The sequence below is a fragment of the Podospora pseudocomata genome, chromosome 7 (genome assembly GCF_035222375.1).
Source record: "Podospora pseudocomata strain CBS 415.72m chromosome 7, whole genome shotgun sequence".
NCBI lineage: Eukaryota > Fungi > Ascomycota > Sordariomycetes > Sordariales > Podosporaceae > Podospora > Podospora pseudocomata.
Genome location: NC_085891.1, coordinates 838,172 through 856,461, shown reverse-complemented (window position 1 = coordinate 856,461; position 18,290 = coordinate 838,172). Strand labels below are relative to the sequence as shown.

General features: G+C 54.0%; 7 protein-coding genes and 1 non-coding gene across 8 annotated transcripts; 1 reads left to right on the top strand and 7 right to left on the bottom strand.

Annotated features, from left to right (window-relative positions):
* Positions 1-243: 243 nt before the first annotated feature.
* QC762_702610 (uncharacterized protein) lies at positions 244-3,730 on the bottom strand (the record flags this gene model as incomplete). The annotated part of the gene is made up of 4 exons (XM_062893116.1): positions 3,037-3,730; positions 2,852-2,974; positions 2,206-2,802; positions 244-2,151 (listed from the first exon to the last, which is right to left on the bottom strand). The coding sequence occupies exons 3-4, from the start codon at positions 2,452-2,454 to the stop codon at positions 244-246; spliced, it is 2,157 nt and encodes a 718-aa protein (XP_062739046.1). The 5' UTR covers positions 2,455-2,802; positions 2,852-2,974; positions 3,037-3,730.
* A 245-nt stretch (positions 3,731-3,975) lies between these two features.
* On the bottom strand, positions 3,976-5,453 carry QC762_702630 (uncharacterized protein). Its single transcript, XM_062893117.1, has 3 exons — positions 4,864-5,453; positions 4,642-4,806; positions 3,976-4,583 (listed from the first exon to the last, which is right to left on the bottom strand). Exons 1-3 carry the CDS (start codon positions 5,160-5,162, stop codon positions 4,154-4,156), a joined length of 894 nt encoding a protein of 297 aa, XP_062739045.1. The 5' UTR covers positions 5,163-5,453; the 3' UTR covers positions 3,976-4,153.
* An 861-nt stretch (positions 5,454-6,314) lies between these two features.
* On the top strand, positions 6,315-8,360 carry QC762_702640 (uncharacterized protein; the record flags this gene model as incomplete). The annotated part of the gene is made up of 1 exon (XM_062893118.1): positions 6,315-8,360. The coding sequence occupies one exon, from the start codon at positions 6,315-6,317 to the stop codon at positions 8,358-8,360; it is 2,046 nt and encodes a 681-aa protein (XP_062739044.1).
* Positions 8,361-9,013: 653 nt separating this feature from the next.
* QC762_702650 (uncharacterized protein) lies at positions 9,014-11,613 on the bottom strand (the record flags this gene model as incomplete). The annotated part of the gene is made up of 2 exons (XM_062893119.1): positions 9,014-11,317; positions 11,380-11,613. The coding sequence occupies 2 exons, from the start codon at positions 11,611-11,613 to the stop codon at positions 9,053-9,055; spliced, it is 2,499 nt and encodes an 832-aa protein (XP_062739043.1). The 3' UTR covers positions 9,014-9,052.
* Positions 11,614-11,779: 166 nt separating this feature from the next.
* Positions 11,780-12,193, bottom strand: QC762_0106230 (uncharacterized protein; the record flags this gene model as incomplete). The annotated part of the gene is made up of 2 exons (XM_062884259.1): positions 11,780-11,995; positions 12,158-12,193. The coding sequence occupies 2 exons, from the start codon at positions 12,191-12,193 to the stop codon at positions 11,780-11,782; spliced, it is 252 nt and encodes an 83-aa protein (XP_062739042.1).
* Positions 12,194-13,022: 829 nt separating this feature from the next.
* Positions 13,023-13,105, bottom strand: QC762_0106220. The gene has a single exon. It is a non-coding gene; the product is annotated as a tRNA-Arg (tRNA).
* Positions 13,106-13,287: 182 nt separating this feature from the next.
* CEG1 (Dcp1p-Dcp2p decapping enzyme complex alpha subunit) lies at positions 13,288-15,003 on the bottom strand. The gene is made up of 2 exons (XM_062893120.1): positions 14,603-15,003; positions 13,288-14,535 (listed from the first exon to the last, which is right to left on the bottom strand). The coding sequence occupies exons 1-2, from the start codon at positions 14,791-14,793 to the stop codon at positions 13,530-13,532; spliced, it is 1,197 nt and encodes a 398-aa protein (XP_062739041.1). The 5' UTR covers positions 14,794-15,003; the 3' UTR covers positions 13,288-13,529.
* A 549-nt stretch (positions 15,004-15,552) lies between these two features.
* Positions 15,553-18,279, bottom strand: ATG20 (Sorting nexin, cytoplasm-to-vacuole targeting pathway/endosomal sorting). The gene is made up of 5 exons (XM_062893121.1): positions 17,807-18,279; positions 17,378-17,634; positions 17,054-17,320; positions 15,888-17,003; positions 15,553-15,829 (listed from the first exon to the last, which is right to left on the bottom strand). The coding sequence occupies exons 1-5, from the start codon at positions 17,907-17,909 to the stop codon at positions 15,725-15,727; spliced, it is 1,848 nt and encodes a 615-aa protein (XP_062739040.1). The 5' UTR covers positions 17,910-18,279; the 3' UTR covers positions 15,553-15,724.
* Between the last annotated feature and the right edge of the window lie 11 nt (positions 18,280-18,290).

Genomic DNA, 18,290 nt, shown 5'->3' with positions numbered 1-18,290 from the left:
TCCGTCCTGCCTTAGCCTGGCAATGTACCCATCCCATCCCAATGCCTTGTCCCATATCCGATGCCCATAATATACAATCAGGTGAGATCTTTCAACCCATGCCAATCCCTTGTTCAAAGTCCTGTCCCATGCCCATTCCAAGCCCACCCATATAGATTTCGCAAAGCCATGCCCATGACGAAACAAAGAAATAGAATCTCACCCGCGCCGATATACAAGCCATTCTATCACCCAAGCCCATTTCTATCGAGGACCACCCCACATCCCAGTAAAATCATTCACCGACCACATATTCCCACAATTATTATCTCCTCCCCCATTATTGTCAGTGTTGGCCCCATCATTATACAACAGTGAGTAAAAAGTGTCGGTAGGATCCAACATGCCCCAATCACCATCTCCCCCGCCACCCGTCCCCTCTCCCAAATCTTGAAACTCATCAAAAATATCCATCGCATTCCCATCTTCTTTCCTTTTACCACCACCACCTTGGCCGTGATTTCCCTCCCCCAAAACACCCCCCACATTCCCCGGCGGAAAATGCAGTAGTACATCCCCATCCTTCTCCTTCCCCGTCCCTCCTCCAGCCATCCCCATCTCAAACCCCAACCCAGCCCCGGCCCCCACAAGCCCAGTCTGCATCCCCAACCTAAAAGGCAACTCCTGCAGCCCTACCATTTCCTCCCTCCCACCCCGAAACCCAAACATCATCACCCTCTCCCCCGTGGCGGCCCTAGCGGCGTTCGCCTGCCCTCTAGCATAGGGCGGGTTATCACAAGGGTGAAAAGCATCCACAAACTGCCCCTGCTGTTGTTCCGGTTGTTTTCTCACCCCATCCTCCGTCAAAACCTGCAGTCCACACCCAGCCACCATCCCGCTCACCATGGAGGACAAACCAGAGGATATCCCCGCGCCGGGGTGGATGTTCCCACCACCAAAGTTTCTATCAGCAAACACCCCCGGAACCATCACCCTCTGCTGCTGCCCCCCCGGTGTAGAAAATGGAACTGGCAGCCTCGTTTGTCTGTGTCCCGAAGTGCGAGCGACGATTGGAATCCCGTGCTCACACGGGTGAGATTCCTTGCTCAAATACTCCGAAAGTGGAAATGACAGAGATACCCCCGAGCGGTCGATGTCAAGGAGTATCTGATTTAGATACGCCCTCGTGATGTAATGCAGCTTTGAAATCGCCTCCATCGATTTGAGGAGAGTCTCAAGGTTGGTGTTGACCGAGGAGAGGAAGGATGGTGACGGGGGGTTGGTGGGGGTAGTGGTGTCTTTGGTGGCGGCGACGGAGAGGTACACCGACGCCGCGCAGTACAACGAGAGGGCCATCAGCGGGGATTTATACCCCGTCTTCATGTTGTGGCTTAGCTTGAGGATGTTTACTATTTCGCCTGCTGCCATGAGGGAGCGGGTGCGGCTGTCTTGTTTGACGGACGCAGGTAAGGAAGTGAGCTTGTCTGCTTTTTCGTAGGCGGTGTTGTGGAGGCAGATGACGGCGGCGTGAAGGTTCATGTTTGTTTGGATTGCGACCGGGTCGGTGATGTTCTTTGGGAGGCGGAGGCGGTCGGGGAGGAACATGAAGGCGCTGGATAGCAAGGTGTCGAGTTCGCGGTGGCGTTGCCAGAAGGGGCCGGACTCTAAATCGTCGGGGCGGTCGGAGGGCATGGGGCAGTGGGCGTGCTTCATGATTTGGTTGAAGATGTGGCAGATGACGACGTTGCCGCCGTAGGTGGAGTAGTTGAAGCCGTTGAAGAGGGACTGGAGGGAGGTGGACTTTTCCTCTTGGCCTTTGGCGAAGGCGTCCTCGGAGGCGGGGAGGTGGGTGGTGACTTGGTTGGTGTCGATGAGGGTTGGCCAGCCGGTGCTGATGCCGGCGTAGCTGTCGATGCAGAAGGCGCCCCAGAATAGACGTCGGCGTTCTTCCAGTTCGACCCAGCCTTTGGGAGGGGGGATCATGGGAGCGATGGGGTGTTCTTCATCGGCGGCTGTGCTGTCGAGCCGGTGGAGGCCCATCATGCCGACGATTCGAACGCATCGAGCGGAGCTCAATGCTGCCCGGGTGAAAAGCATTCTCCTGGCCTCATCGGCGGCGATCAGGGCCCAGGCTTGAGCGTGGGATACCGTGATGAAATGTTCTCCATGCCCCTGTAAAAGGTTAGTGCCCGTTGATTGCGTGGGAGCGACGATATTGTGACGAACCTTGAGTTCATCCGCCTCCAAGTACTGCCGAGCTCGACGGTACAAAGCCTCGTGATAACACCCATACTTGGGATGGCCATCCGCTGCCATAGTCCAGATGGAATACTGAAGACACATGGGAGGTCGCATATGAGGCGGCCGGTGAAAAGCAGCCAGATACCCCTCCTTGTGAATAATGGGCAGAAATGAGTAGTGGATTGAGAAGAATAAATCATGCCTATCTCTATCAGTACATGTTTCCTCCAACATTCGCCTACCACCCCCGCACTTACAATTCCTCAATCATTTCCCACGGGGGCAAGCTCTCAAACTGACCCAAACCAAACAGGTCCCATGGCGGAGGGTTGTTGGCTGTGGACGAAAATCCATCTGGGGGAGGAGGTGGTGGTGGTGAAAACCATGATGGATCCTGGAAAGTTGGATCTGCAAATAAGTCGTCAAGATTGATCTGAGAAGCATCGGCCTCTAGGCCAGCTAGAGGGGATGATTCTTGAGATGGCTGCCGTGACGGTTCTAGAGAACCAGACGTTGTGCTAGGCCCGGCTTCTTGGCTGGTTCGCCGCCTGCTGACATTTTTCAAGAGACCTTCCACCTGTGCTACAGAAACTGTCAGCGCCAGAACTTCAAGGGGTAGAGGCGTACATACCTAGTCTCTCTTCCAACTCTCTAACATTCCTTCGCTTAAACGCTGGTTTCCTCCGAGACTCCGGGTAGTGACACTCGCCACCACTCCGAGCACACCTTGTGCAATTCGGCTTCCTACGATCACCTGCGCCCGAGTCAGCAATTGGCCCGTATAGATGGCTTATACGGCGTGTAGGGTGGCCTCACATTTCAGCTTCCTCGTCCGACAACTCACACAAGCCAACGGCTCGTGAGCTGCTGTTGCTCCCTGCCCGCTACCACTAGCTGTTGGCGGCGGCTCTGAGGGTCCATCAGGGGATGTTGATGACGGTGTATAGGTTGACATTGACATAATACTAAGGTACTAAACTCCGAATACGATTACAAAAAAAGACAAACAAAACGACACAAGAAGAGGCAAGCCGGACTGAACAAGAGTGCGATGCCCGGGGACCCGGCATTTTGGTGGTCTATTTTATTGTTTTTCAACGTCCCCCATCCGCACCTTCAACGTCACGGAGTACGCTCCGCGCGGATTGTGTCCCACCTGGGCAACCATTCGTCAGCCATGGGAGCCTCATCCATGATGCCTGAAAAGCCAGAAGCCGTTCGCGCGGCTTTGTGCCGTAACACCTGGTCTGGCAGTTGGGTGGATGCCAGGGATTTCGGACTCTTTGCCAAAGGGGCGGACGGTTTTTGGTCCGACCTCCGAGGAGTCGCTTAGTTAAGCTGGTACCTATCATTTGCGGCTCAGTTTCGTGTGGGATATTGTTAGTTAGCTACCTGATACGATACAGCTAACAATCATGACCATCATCCAAGAGTTGCCTGGGGCTATCGGATTCTCTCGCATTCCCTTTTACCTCTAGAGTTGCGGTGTGTTCATGGGTGTCGGGAAAGCCCGGGGTTTGGCTGCTGTTGCGAATGATGGCCGCGCTCTGATGACTCACGCCTTCCCATTGCAGCACATATAGGAGATTATAGTGCGCAAAGTTCCAGTAAAGTGCCATCGAGAGACGTCACGATGGTCAATAAAGTCTGCCGGTGACTCAACCTGACGTTGCGAGGCTGGCGCGCGGTGCGGCAGTGGGAGATTGGGACTTGCGTCAGCGCGGTTACGAGGTGAGCTGTCAAGTCAATTCCGCACACGACGAATCGCCCTCGCATATCTTGTGGTTTTCGCATGGATGCCCCGTATCTGCTGCCAAGCGACAGTTCGCTTCTTGTGGCTTTTCACATCAGTGATGGAAGTTGCTGAGCCCATTTGTTTGTTTTTACCCCTTTTTGTCTACAGCCCCCGTTTTTGACATGTGAGACCAATCACTCAGTCAATCCTCCCATAGCTCCAAATGTTCAACCCAACCTTGACTCCCTTCTTCACGGGCAATCCAGCATGCCACGTCTCGTTATACCCTCTTCCGGTTCCATCAGACCTGAAATTCTCCCAGTAAACAGCATTTCCAGGTATGACTTTGAACACCGCTCCCTTCTTGTCTTCGGCTGTCTCCACGCCCTTGTCTTTCGAGTCCTCGCCATCTAGATTGTCTTCACACTCAATGAACTTGCACCACTTCTTCTTATCACCTCTCAGCTGCAACCTGGGGAACTCTGTCCCCCCTCCCTCCAACTCCTCACCATGAACCCAAACCATGAAGCTGCTCACCCTACCCCAGCCACCCCTCCCCGAGCTCCAGTCAAAGTGATGGCTGTAGTGTCCACCAGAGTTATATCTCTGGACTCTCAACCTTTCAATCCTGTCTCGTCGTCAGTTTGCTCCTTGATCAGCGCTTCAGACTTCAACTCAAAACTCACCAAACCTCCTCCCTCCACCCCTGCACCTCCCTAGCCCTCCTCTCAATACACCTCACCCCCTCCGTCCTTGGCACAAGCGCAACCTCCGAGTCCCTCACCTTGGTATTCCTATCACTCGTCTGCCCCCCGTTATGCGTGATAGTCGAGGGCGTATAGACTTTCTCACTATTCCCCCCCATCAGCTCCCATCCCAGCTTCTTTTCACCCCAGCGATAAACTCACCTAATATCAAGCAAATGCTCCCTCTCCCTCGCCGAAACAAAATTCTCAAAATACACCACCAACGGCTCCCGGGAAAAGACATGCATCTTATACCCGACGTCTTCACACCCCAGCCTGGCATCAGTCCCGTTCTCCAGCGCCAGAAACTCTGGCCTGAGCTGGGGGCGAGGGATCCTGTGAAGTGGTTTCGCTGACTCGCAGTTGCATGATGGGCAGAGGGCGCCGGATAGGAAGGTGAAGATTTCAGAGGAGAAGACGAAGAAGAGGGGGAGGACGGCTATGACAAATATCCGGAACATTCTGCTTCTCTCTTTTTCAGGAGGACATTGAATGTGTAAGTCGCGTGGAAATGGATATCCCTGCCTTTGAAGTGGTCAAAAGTGGGGATAACCGTTGAGACGAGACCGTTTCACGATTCGAGGAGTTGGAAAAAAGAAAAAGAAAAACAACAAATTGGTGCGAGATGTCGACAGAAGAGGAGAAGATGAGAAGAAAAAGAGGACAGAACTGTTGCCAAGGTTTGGAATAGATGGATTCGGGTGTCGCTTCCAATGCGGTTAGATGTCTGGGTCCGAAAGGGCGGACTTCAGAGAATGGGTGGTAAGAAGAGAGGGGGTTAGGGTTGGGTGTGGTTGGGGGAAGGGTGCCAAGAAGCCCCTGAGTTTGGACCCATATTTCTGGCGTTGGGGGAGAAAAGGGGGTAGTGAGGCTCAGGTTCAAGCAGCAGTGATACTTGTTTTGGTAGGCAGACTTACAGACTCAGAAGAGTGGTGCTTACAATAGGACTAGATTAACTTGAATATAGTTAACTTATTGATAGTGACATTTCGAGTCGGCTGTCTGGATCATGACAATAGGACGACCAAAATGGGCCTGAGGCATCGAAAGATGCCGGTTGAGTCTGTCGACAATACTAAATAAATGGTCAATTGGAAGCACCCAAGCCACCCCATATACATGTCGAAGTCGTGCTTTCCTTCTAACTTTTTTTAGGACGAGATCAATCGATAAATATTTCTCTCTCCTTCGATCCCAATTCTTGCCAGAGGGTTCCCTTCAACAAATCTCCCTCGTCGACAATCTGCCCCAAGCAAGAGCAACCTTCAACAGCGACCGAGAGAGAGCACTGTCGATAGATCCCCATCCCATAAAATATTATCTCAGCCCTTTCCTAAGACCTTCGATCTTGAGCACCACGATGCAGAATTCTCAGAGTGGGTTCAAGATTTTCCCTGGCGGCTGGTCAACTTAGTCTGGCGGGTACTCAGATTCTGTCTTCAAACCTACCGAGAATCCTTCACCCGTACCTGACATTGCCATCGAAAGTCCAGCAACGGCAAATCTCAGAACCCAGCGTAGCTCACGAGCCACACCCTCCGACAATACCTCCAGTCAGAACCAAACGCGGAGATACACCGCACCCGGTGTTTTCAGCCACGCCCCCTCCAGTTATGGACGACATTTCCGACCGGGACATTCCTGCGGCCTCCATCGAAGGTCCGGAGTCGAGCACATCACCCTATATGGATTCTGATGATGACCGGAAGATGATTAGAAACACAAACGAGCCCTCGCCATTGATCCAGTTTCTGGCCATGAACGTTATCCAACCGCCAACTCCTCGAGCCACCACCACCAGAATCAAACAATCGGCCTCTATGGACCACTCAAACCCCATGTACCCTTTCACGCCCGCTCTTTCCACTTACGTCGCTCCTTCCACATCTGCTGTTCCTTCCACCTCTGCTGCTCCTTCCCACATTGTCGCTCCTTCCGCTTTCCACGCTCCTTCCCCCTCCGTCACTCCTTCCACCTCAACAGACTCCGTCTCAACCACCAAGAGCAATCGCTCCACCATGAAAGCCCGCCTCAGCGCTCTCAAAGAATCTCACCTCTCGGTCAAACTGATCGCCAACCATTTCGAATCTCAGTACCGCCTTTCTAAGTTCTCCAATATTACCCCTACCATTCCAAAATGGCTCAACCTCCGCGAAACAGCTCGACAGCTCGCACGACTTCCCCTCACCAACGGTAAAACCTACAAGCTCCCCATCCGCCGCGCGACCCGCGAGACAGCCCCCCTTGTCAAGACCTGGCGAGCCAACCACGCCACCTGGCGCGAGGCTTGCAACACCAACGGGAAGATGCCATGGCTGGGCACCCGGTCTGAACTTTTCGCCATTGAGGTTGTCGAGAAGAGGAGCTGGGGTGGGATGCCGCGTTTTATTACGAGGGCTTTTGAGGACGAGGGGGTTCAGTTGGGGTGGATTTTTGACCACGATTATGTCGAGACTGTGGAGCCGACGGGCGAAGGATGGGAGAAGGTTCCGGAGTTTTGGAAGGGGGCGAGGATTTTTGATGCAGTATGGAGAGTGTTGTACATGAAGGTGACTAAGGGGAAGGTGTTGCCGTTGGGGTTTGAGGATGATTTGACGCAGTTGGTAAGGGAGGTGGTTGTTAGTGGGAGCTGGCGGGAGGTTGTGGAAGAGGGGTCTGTGGGTTCGGAGAATAGCCTGGAGGGTGGGGATGGAGTGGTGGTGCAAGAGGAGGTTGGGGTAGCTGAGGAAATGGAGGTGGGACAGAAAGAGACGCAGCTTCAGGAGAGGGTTCAGGAGGAGAGGGTTCAGGAGGAGAGGGCTCAGGAGGAGAAACTCCAAGAGAGGAGACGTCTGGATGCAAAACGCAAGAGGGAGAAGCGTCAGGAGGAGGAGAAGCGTCAGGAGAAAATACGTGAGAAGCAAGACTCACAGAGCGAACGGATTGGAGAAACCCAGAATGAGCATCGCAACACCAGTATCACACACCAGCAGACACCACCGGCCCCCCAACCACCACCGAGCACAGCAGTAAACTGCTGGCCGATGCTGAAGAAAGAGATGATGAATCCTGTAAAGGAGGTACTGCGGGATATTATGCCCAGTGCCCTAGGGAAGAGGCAGCTTCAAGAGGACACGGAGGATGATGATGATGCCACTTCGGTGGCGCCAAGAAAGAAGCAGAAAGCTGTACAGCATGTCGACACCGCCGAGCAGGTCAACCTACCATCTCGCCCCAAGGGGTCTGAGACACCACCCGCGAAGGTGGGCAAGACCGTTGAAACTTTGGGGGACGACAAAGGGGAAGACAAAATCGAGAAGGAAATGCTAGTAGATCTCGTCAACAGGCATAATGCGGCCGTGAGCAAAATCCTCAAACTCGAGAACCAGATGGAAGAGGTCACCAACGAGCATGGAGCAATGAAGGAGAGGTTACGGGTAGTAGAGGAGGAGAACAGGATCCTCCGTAATCAGATGACGGCGGTGTTCCATCGGTTGGAGTTGGTAGAGAAGAGTTACTATCGCGAATCTCCTCAGTCTGCCCAAGGTTCACCGGCTCGGATTCAGCCTGGTCTCCGGGCTCCTAGACAGCCGGTCAAGGCTGAGCAGCAGCGGAATGATGGGCGTATGAGAGGGGCAAGTTTTTATGAGGGGCGTACGTATAGTCGTCCTTCGATTTGAGTTTATGTAGAGGAGAGATTGCCTTGATTTGTTTCTTTACATGGGGAGAGATTTGGGGAACACATGGGCAGCTGTGGAATGATTATCAGGATTTTCGAACGGAAATCAAATGGGGAATGACTTCGCAAGGTGATTACGTGGGCTTTTTCCAAACAAAACAATGCGGTTGATGGATAAATCGAGCTACCTTATCCGTGTGATGTGAATGAATATTTACTTTGTATTGCACTCTCAGTCGGTTGTGGAAAAAATACCAAAGGATTTCCTCAAGATAAGAGAGTTGTACGAGACACGTTTGCCCTGGGATGCTCTACTTTCCAATGGATAAAACTCCAAGATGGAGGTAGGGTGCCCGTTATCACGCAAAGTTCTCTGCTAATGACCAGATAGTGACAGGGAGGGTGGTGGTGTTAGCGATTCGAGGAGGTTCAACCAGGCTGTTTTCAAACATCCCTTATTTTGACTCGTAAAACCTGTCGTCTTTTGTAGGGAGAAACGCCACTAGTTTCAGGACCCAGAGCATCAAGACATTATCACAGAAGTCATAAGAGCACGGTTTTAAGTATGAACAACATTTGTTATATGCACATGCGAGATATATACCAAAAGAAATAACTATGCACAAAGAATGCAACCACACCCCCATCCCAACCCCCCGGTTTCTTTCCCCTATGTTATCACCCCCTCAACCGTTAAAGGCACTGACTATACCAATCATTCTGCCTCTGGCACGTGCTCCCCGCAGCGCACTGGAAGCTCCCCGTCCAGTTCTTCCCCCCGCACTGCGCCCACTTGGCATTCACCTGCGCAGGCGGCAGCGCCAGAATTTTGGCAGAGGCGTGCTCAGCAGCAGTAACGATATAACTGCTCGGGTTGGTAGCGGGAGTACCAGGGAAGATGGACGCATCAACAACAAACAAGTTATCGGTGCCGTACACCTTGGTGTTGAGGTCCACAACCGCAGTACCGCCGAGGCGGCCGTCGTCGGTGCCAATCTTGTTGGTGCCCATCCAGTGGTTGGCGCGGCGGACGCCGGGGGTGACGGGGATGGCGTCGACGTACTCGCGCGAGGACATGGACGCGGGGGGGTAGTTCCATGTCAGGCCCTGGACGTTGTTGAGGGCGGCGCGGAGGTTGTTCAGGCCCGTGATGACGGCCTCCTTGTCGTTGGGGTCCTTGAGGTAGGGGACGTCGGAGACGATGGTGGTGAGGGAGGGGGTGATGGTCATGCGGCCGCGCGAGGTGGCGCCGCGGCCGAGGTACTGGGACATGGTCATGGCGTAGCCGTTGGGGACGTCAAAGGAGCCCTCGACACGGGCGGTCCACTGGAGCTGTCTGACCTTGCCGTCGGCGCCCTTGATCTCCTCCCAGAACATGGGGCCGATGTTGGGGGCCGACTGGGCGAGAATGCCAGAGCGGGAGGAGAGGTACTTGTTGGCGTCGGTGGTGTTGGGGGCGGTCCAGGCCTGGTAGAAGTCGTAGAAGGCAGGGCCGACGTTGTTGTGGCTGATGACGGTGTCGGTGTTGAGGTGGTCATCCAAGTTGTAGCCAACGGGGAGGTTGATCCACGAGGCGTTGTTGATGAAGTCAGGGCCGTCGAGGACCGAGTTCTTGACGATCTCGAGCTGGTCGGCGGGACCAATACCGGAGCGGAGGAGGATCTTGGCACTGCCGAAAGTACCGGCAGAGAGAACGACACGGCCGGTGACGTCCTTGACCTTGACAATACCCTTGTAGCCACCATCTCTGAAGGGCTCGACCTCAACGGCGGTAATGTGGCCGTCGGTGCGGATCACACGCTTGACGACGGTGTTGAGCCAGAGGTTGAAGTTGGGGCGGGTCTTGGCGGTGCGAAGGTAGGTAGCCAAGGGGCCGCCACGCTGCCCACCGGAGAACATGTAAGGGGTGTTGGAGAAGGTGCGGTTCTTGCGGTCAGGGGCGTTGTTAGCCGTGATCTGCTGCCAGCCAGCAGCCCGGAGACCGCCAGCAAGGACATTGAAACCTTGCTGGAGGTAACGCTGACCATCCTGGGAAGGCGTGTCAGTGCCGGGAATGCGGGAAAAGACCCTGCTGATGGCGCCAGCAACGTCCTTGGCCTTCCAGCCGGTAGGGAAGAGGTAGTCCCAGTCGAGAGAGTAAGGCTTGAACCAGAGACCAGCGTTGATAGCAGTGCCACCACCGAGGACGCAACCGGCCATCTGGTCGGTATCAGTGCAAGCAATACCGTTGCTGTCAACCCAGATCTGGTTGCAAAGACCGGGGACATCGAAGCGGGTGAGTTGAGTGCCCTCAAGCCACTTGGGCTTCAAGGTACCGCCGTGCTCGCCAGTGGAGGCAATACCCTTCTCGATAAGGAGAACGCTCTTGCCAGACTCGCTGAGCTTATCAGCGGTGGGGATACCACCGGCACCACCACCAACGACAATGTAGTCAAAGGCGGTGCCAGTAGGAACAGGCACACCGATGATACCGGTCTCAACGGGACCACCGCAGTCGCCAGTGACGGTCTTGGTAGCCTGAGCAGCCCAGGCAGTGTAGGATGGGTTGGCAACATTCTCGTCGAGAACGGCGCCCCAGATGCCCATACCGTTGTCGTGCTGCTCGAGGGTGATCTGATCAGGGCAAGTCGGGTTGCCAGGCGAGGGGAAAGCCTGAACCCAGCCAAGAACCAAGAAGCCGCCGCTGGTCGAGGCCCCACCGGTTGAGCCGTTGTGATCCCATTGCAAGCAGTTCTTGCACCTGAAAACCAGGGAGAAGTGTGTGGAGTTTTGGCTGGAGCGGATCTGGGTGATCTCGGCGTTGCCGGCGTACTTGTCGGGCATGGCGTAGCCACCGGCGTACCGAAGGGTGGTGTAGACGGTGTCCTCATGTGGCCAAGCGGTGATGAGAAGGGAGTTGGTCATGGGACCGGCGAGGGAGAAACCGCACCAGCCAGCCGCATCCTTGGAAGCACATTCCTACACCGAGTTAGTTTCTGAGAAAGCCATAGCCATAGGCATCAGGGGTTAAGGGGTCTTCATACCAAGTAACCGATGAACTCGGTAGCGTCCGTGGAAAGGGCGTCCGAGGGAAGGGCCATACCAAAGGTCCACCCACCTTGGGACTGAGGGCTGCCATTGGGAATGCCCCAGGAGTTGAAGACAATACCCGTCTCCGCGTCAGTGAAGGTGTTGGGCACGTTGTTTTGGCCAAACGCAGACGGCAGCGAAGCCACCGCCGCGAGGGCACCGAGAAACCTAGAGGCAGACCTCATCTTGACAGACGCCACAATGTCACCTTGTCCTGGCTGCTGGAGTGCAAGGAGGGAAGGGAAGAGAGGAAAACAGCACCCAGCGTGGCATACCGCCCCTACTTAAACCTTCGTTTGCTGGCCATGATCATGGTCCCTAAAATATCAACAGCAGCACCCCCCGTCCGCATCACACGTGCCCACCCGCATTACGGAGGCCCTTCACAGACGGGAAGTCGGAAGCAACAGAAGGCAAATGAGGAGCGTGATGGCTTGGATTGAAAATTCCCCGGTAGGTGGACGCGGCGGCACCCTGTCCGTTATTGCGGTCTTGGATGTAACAGTGGGCGTCCATCCGGGAATCAGGCAAAGGACTCCTTCGGGCTCTGTGGTCCTGGATCTGGATCTGGAGCGGTGGGGATCAGCAACTGGGGGCGAGAATACGCTATGGCAGAGGTAAGCTTACTTTTCCAGACACAGGATTGGGTGGACGACGGTCCGGAGAAGGGAGGGGCACCGGGGGAGGGGGACAGTAGAGGCGAGAGGGCTACATGAGATTCGAAAATACCATCTCGATCCGCTGACCGTGACCGTGACTAAACATGCTCACCCAAGGCCAGTATGACCGAGACCTCCGAGGTTGCCGCCGCCTGCTTACCTGCTCTCTCTCCGCCTCCGTTGGTCGTCCAAACAAGAAGTCGACAAGCGGCGGACCGTTGACGTCGCAAATAGATGTCCCGAAGATTGCAGGGTTGTCGTTCCCCACGCGCGCAAAGCAGCGTAGCCGCGATCAAGCGGCAGAGTGTCAAAAAGGCAGTCCAGGAAAGAATCTTGGAAGCAAGATGGCGCCCTTGTCAGTACGGCCCGATGCTACACGCCCAGGCCACGTTCCTGGGTTAAGCCTCCCGGCTTGCCGAGCGCCATTCCGCAAACGATCGCGGCATGTCACCTCCGCACACTCTGCGAGGGCTTCACTGCCGACGTCGACCTGGTTCGCATCTTTGCCGAAGCGGAGGTCATGACCTAAACCGTCTGTCTTGCAAGTCTTGGAAGTGCGGTTAAAAAAAAGACGAGATCAAAGTTGCATAGCAACACAAAAGGGGAAGGAGTCTGGATAATCCCCCTTTCGCTCGCTCGCGGGTGCGCAAGGCACGCACATTACATCCCGCATCATGACCCGAAAACCCGGTCAAGACCTTTTTAACAAACAGCGGAAGATCCGGAACTTCCAGAGCTTCTGTGTGGTTAGCAAACCTGGAGAAGGGTTTCCTGCGGCTACAAATAGAGTTGGCATCGCTGCCCACAGCAGAAGCTCCAAGAAAGGAAGGAGGGGAAATGTGTTGTCCAGTGAATGGTCGCAAACAGCCAAGGATCGACAAATTAGCATCCATCATGGTGCCAAGTTTCGCTCGCCACAATATCACAAGTTCAAAGGCCCGCTGGCCAAATGGTAAGGCGTCAGATTTCGGTTGTGAAATCGCTCTGAAGATTGCGCGTTCGAGTCGCGCGTGGGTCGGACTTTCCTTTTGCCAATTTCGTATCACCACAACTCTTTCAAGTTGAACGATCTGGAACTGGATAGCTGGTTTAATTTTATGTCTCCTGAATTGCGAAATGTTACCGAGCTGAAGTAGACATGACATCTTGCTTGGCTCTGGAAACAGTCTCGGCAAGCTCGCCAACAGCTGCCAACAATCTCTATCTCATCATTTTTTAGATCCTGCTGCTATGCGACACAGAACGTAGCTCACAGCTCCAAAGTTCCCTAATCATGGAGTCAAGATGTAATCCTCATTCCAATTACTACCCGCGCCAGGTATCTCAATCCATAGATCCCTCGCCAGCTACTGTTACAGAAACCCGAAAATGCTTCCGTGGAAGCTCTAACATGCCTCCCAAAAAAAAAAACTCCAAATAACCCTTTTCCGTCTCTCTCAAAATCAATGCCCATAACCCCCACCCCCTTGCTGCCTCGCCTTCCACCCATCCTTGATCCCCTTCGCAGCCCCAATCAACTCCTGCTCCCCCACCCCATCCTTGATACTATCCAACACACTCCTAACAGTGCTAACATGGTTCGCCTCCGCCTTGTCATCCCGAAACCTATACAACCTCCACCTCCTCTCCTCATCCAAGCAGCACTCCACCACCCTATTCTGCAACGGATCCCCCCAGCTCTTCAGCTCCTCCCACTCGTCCTCACTCAAATGCAGCCCCTCCCCAAACTCCTCATACTGCGGCTGCCCCCTCTCACTCCCCTTAAAAACCAACAACCTCGCCTCCGGCAGACTATCATAATCCACAAACGGTTTCGTGATCCCCTCCGCCCGTTCCTCCTCATCCGGATCAACAGTAGGAAAAACCAACCGCAACCTAAAATCCACCGTGTTGTCATGCGGCGCCTTCCACTTCAAAATGTGCGGATCAGTCCCAAATTGATACGGCGTCGTCCGGCACGTAAAAATCAACCCGTCATTCTCATGCTTCAGCTTCGGCAGCACCTCCCGAAACATCATCTCGATCCCATAGCTAAACTGCATCTCCTTCATCTCCACTTTGAAAGCCTGAAACGGGAGCTCCTGCGGGAACTCCGTAAACAATTTCTTGTACGGCTTCATCACATGCTCCTTAAAGTACCCCAGCCGCTTGTCAAGCGATTTACTAAGCAGATCCGCCTTGCCATCCAGACACAAAAGGTCAAAAACCAAGAATTTCGGCTCCTTCCCTCCCCCGGGGACCTTGTCAAAGACCAACTCCCCATCAATCAACGTGTCGACGTGAAACTCTGCCGGACTCGCGTTCGGGAGAGGGAAATGCAAGTTTCTCTTCTCCATGTACCAGTAATCATTCTTTCGGTCGATCAAGTAGTGGCATGCGTGTCCGTGGTCGTCCTGGGTGAGATATAGCAGATACCGGATCCCGTCAGACTTTTCGCAGACGTAATAACTAAACAACCAACCCCCACCCCCCAAACCGTCAGTATTCAACCTCACAGGATGCATGGACGACTTACTCCTCCTTCCTCAACTCCTCCATATGCCTCCTCGCAAAACTAACTGGCTGCGCTCCCGGGAACTTGTCGTTCGTCCTCCCCAGCAACCGTGCTACATCCTGCCTCAGCCCCCGGACAAACTCGTGGTCGAGCTTCACCCCGGGCTTGGATATGTCGGTTATGGGTCCTGCGTCGTCGCGCATGGTGCTCATCGCTCGCTCGTCGTCGCGTAATAGAAGGTAGGCTTTCGTCGTCAAAGGTATTCGTTCTGCGCCGCCGCGTCGTGGGAAACTGAGGCGAGGGGAGAGAGAGTTGTTCGTTGCTTGCGTTAAAAACTTCCTTTCTTTTGAGACGGGAGGAGGTACTTGTATGCGACCACAGGTTGTAGGGAGGTGGGTGGAATGGGTGAATGGGTGGCTTTATCTTATCGCCGGCGCCCCTGCCAGAAACGCGCTAAGAAAAGGTGGGGCGGGGGCCGGTCGTTGAGGTTCTCAGTTTGGGTTGGCGAGGACAAAAGAGTTGAGGTGTACAAATAGCATTGAAGGATAGTGAATATGCGCTGAATGATAATGGGAAGGAGTTTGAAGATGGTCTACAGGGCTCGAGGATAATTAACAGGCATTTCAAGATGGTCTTATACCTTGAACTTAACAAAGCATTTTCAAGACTTGTTGACTATCTTTTGATGCACCTTTAATAATTCCAAAGGACTATCATTCATCCTTCGACGCCTCTTCACTATCTTTTTACACCTATACTTGCGTCGCAGTACTTGTTCCTTGGCCTGGCGGATGTCATTCATAACCTATCTCCAAGTCCAAACATGTCCTCAGCCATGTCCTCAGCTATGTCCTCAAAATAACTTGCTGGATCTCAGGTCTCGTCTTGTGACGGGGCGAAGAAAAAAAGAAACCTACCTGACAAGCTCACTACAGTCTACAAACTCCTTGACACCCATTAGCATCGATGCCTGAAATATGGCAGTAATGCACCGCAAGTCCTGATTCATAACTCTGCTCTACCAAACCCTGGCAGTCCATACAATACATTAAAGCGCCGTCGCCCCAACCTTCTTGGCCAGCGCATCATCTGTAGTTCCTTTTCCTTCCTTTTCCCGATTCCTGTCCTCTTCTTTCCCTTCACCTACCGCACCCAAGACTCATCAATCTTGTCCACCTCAACCTTGGCCTCCTCCCACGTCTCCTTGTTCTTCTTGGCCCACTCGATTTGGCTCTTTGCATACGCAAGCTACAAACGTCATTAGCACCACGACCATACCCTTCCCAGAGAGACAAAAGACACTCACCATATACCGCTTCAAATCATCCTCCTTCTCCTTTTGAAACCTCTTCAGATCCTTCAGCACACTCGCGCTAGCATCCCTGACATCCTGTGCAGACGCCACCTGAGCCTGCTCCAGCTGCTGAATTGATTCCCTCGTCTTCCCAATCATGTCCCGTCTCGTCCTCTCCGGATCCGCGTCCACCACACCCTGGACAGCATGGCGCAACGGACCAAATATCTTGTTCGTAATAGAGATCCCGCTGCTCGGTGCCTTCTTATGGCCCGGGGCCGGCGTGGCTCGCTCTGGCGCTCCAATCTTGGCAGATGGTGCCGCCGCGATGTCCGCATGAGTAGGGGGGAAATCGGAATCAATCGACGCCGTGTCTTCGTTGCTGCCGTCACGACGGTGCTGTGATTGGGGCTCTCTTGTGCTGGTCGATCGTCTCGGAGGCTGGATCTGCTGGCTGCTGCTCAGGTACTGGTCAATCCTCCTGGCTTCCGCCTCGCTGCGCTCCAGCTGATCCAGAAGCACGCGTTTCTTGTTGAGCTCGTCCGTAGTCATTTCCTGTTGTACCCTCTTCAACACCCTGTATCTCAGCACACTACGAATCACTCCCGCAAACTGTGCATTCTCCCGCATGGGCTCAGCAAAGCTGGCCCCCAGAGAGTTCGCCAGCTCTTCCGTGGCGATGTAAGACGAGTCCGCTGCTTGGCCTATTCTCTCAATTGATAGGTCCAGCGGCGAGTTTGTGTCCGAAAGTGCAAAGGCATTGAATTTAGCACCCAGCTCCTGCAGATCCATTGCCAAAGAGGACAAATGGGCCAGTGTTCGCCTATTGACCTTCTCCATCGGTCCTGTAAGCAGAGTTTCGAGTTCCTTGATGGAGGCTTCAAAGGCCAAAAAGTAAGGATCAAGCTCCTGCTCGCTCAAGTTGGCGTTCTCTGGCGGGAAACGCGCAAATGGCTGAGCACCAGTTGAACTATCCGCAGATGTAGCTGGACCAGTGCGGAGCTTGGCCGAACTAGCTGGTACTGGGAGATAGTTATGGCCAGGAGTCGGGTTAGCGGGATCAAGTGGTGGTGCCTTCATGATAGACTTGGGAATCGAAGCTACAGGGTGCGAGTTCAGGACCTCGTTCTACGATACTTGTTAGCACGTGCTCATGTTTGAACGCACCAATTGCCTACCCAGCTGGAATTGGGATCGAGAAACCGCCACCAAACGCCATCTGTGCGAACTTGATCCATACGTCTGCAGCGGTTCAAGAAAACGGCCAGCATGCGTTTTCTCAAGTCGATTATTTGATGGTCTTGCTTCGCATTGGTAGGATTGGCGGCATAGTCAGCCATGGTGTGCTTCTCTGGAATTGGCGGAATAATAAGTGTTGGGTGTAGTCTCGTGAGGGCATCTCTCAGGGAGGCAAATTCCGAGTATCGTCGGCGCACTATAAGCTCCTATAAGCAAATGTTAGTAATGCCAATGCTCCCAGCAAAGCTTGAACCAAAACTCACCCCAGTCTTGATGGTATAAACGATATATCTCCCATTCTCCGAGCTCTTCCCCGCCTCTGTGATCAGAATAGGCATATCCGGATGCTCATAAAGCATCTGTTCCACCCGACTATCATAACCCCCCGGTTTCCGCCGTGGCACAAGCTCGTCCTGATTACGGCCATAATCCTCCTCATCGCTCTCTAGATCGCTATGCTCGTGGTGTGGAGGAGCTTCATCGCCGGTCGAAGATGGCGTCTGTGGGGGGTCGTATCGATCTATCATCACCCAGTCGGAACTATCATCAGTACTGCTTCTCGGTGACTCGAGGGAGATATCCTCGAGGTCGGTAAAGGCCACCATCTCGAAGTTCTCGCATGGTAGTAAAGGGCAGCAGCATGGCAGGAGGGCTGGGTCGGAGGTGGTGGAAGCAAGAGCAGCACTACTTACAATCTCGGGTGATAGGGGACGAAGGGTTGGCGGAGGAAGCAAACGAGTCCCGGCGCTCAAAGCTTCCGCCGTAGGGGTTATTGTCTTCATCGTCGTTCCACATGGCTCGGCGTCACGCACTGCGGTGCTGGAAGGGATGAGAAGGGTGGTGGGCAATGTGAAAGGGCAGCTGGCGCAAGCTCGCCGGGATCACAGCACTGCGAAAGCCAACAGCTACTTGTCTGCGGGGCAGACGAGGGCAGGGATTGATCGTGGAGGTTTGCGACAGTTGAGCAGGGGGGCACGAGGTGGTGGTTATGGACAAGACGTGTTCACAAAAGGCTCAGAGATGATTTTTGTCGGCGTTTTTCATGCAAAGACAGCAGAAGTCAAATGTGTTAAGGCTGCGTGTGGCTGCTACCGAGGAGTACAGTGGTGGTGGTAGTGGTTGTGGTGGAGGGTGGGCCGAACACAAGCTTGGATCGATGTGAGGCACAGCCCAGAG

Bases quoted from the DNA above. Each gene is read 5' to 3' on its own strand.
- CEG1 (XM_062893120.1), bottom strand. From the start codon at position 14,793: ATGAGCACCATGCGCGACGACGCAGGACCCATAACCGACATATCCAAG. The intron at 14,536-14,602 runs GTAAGTCGTCCA...TTGGTTGTTTAG, and splicing joins GAGGAGTTGAGGAAGGAGGA to TTATTACGTCTGCGAAAAGT.
- QC762_702630 (XM_062893117.1), bottom strand. From the start codon at position 5,162: ATGTTCCGGATATTTGTCATAGCCGTCCTCCCCCTCTTCTTCGTCTTC. The intron at 4,807-4,863 runs GTGAGTTTATCG...GGGGGGGAATAG, and splicing joins GAGCATTTGCTTGATATTAG to TGAGAAAGTCTATACGCCCT. The intron at 4,584-4,641 runs GTGAGTTTTGAG...ACGACGAGACAG, and splicing joins GGGTGGAGGGAGGAGGTTTG to GATTGAAAGGTTGAGAGTCC.
- ATG20 (XM_062893121.1), bottom strand. From the start codon at position 17,909: ATGTGGAACGACGATGAAGACAATAACCCCTACGGCGGAAGCTTTGAG. The intron at 17,635-17,806 runs GTAAGTAGTGCT...GGGTGATGATAG, and splicing joins GTCCCCTATCACCCGAGATT to ATCGATACGACCCCCCACAG. The intron at 17,004-17,053 runs GTAGGCAATTGG...CAAGTATCGTAG, and splicing joins TCGATCCCAATTCCAGCTGG to AACGAGGTCCTGAACTCGCA.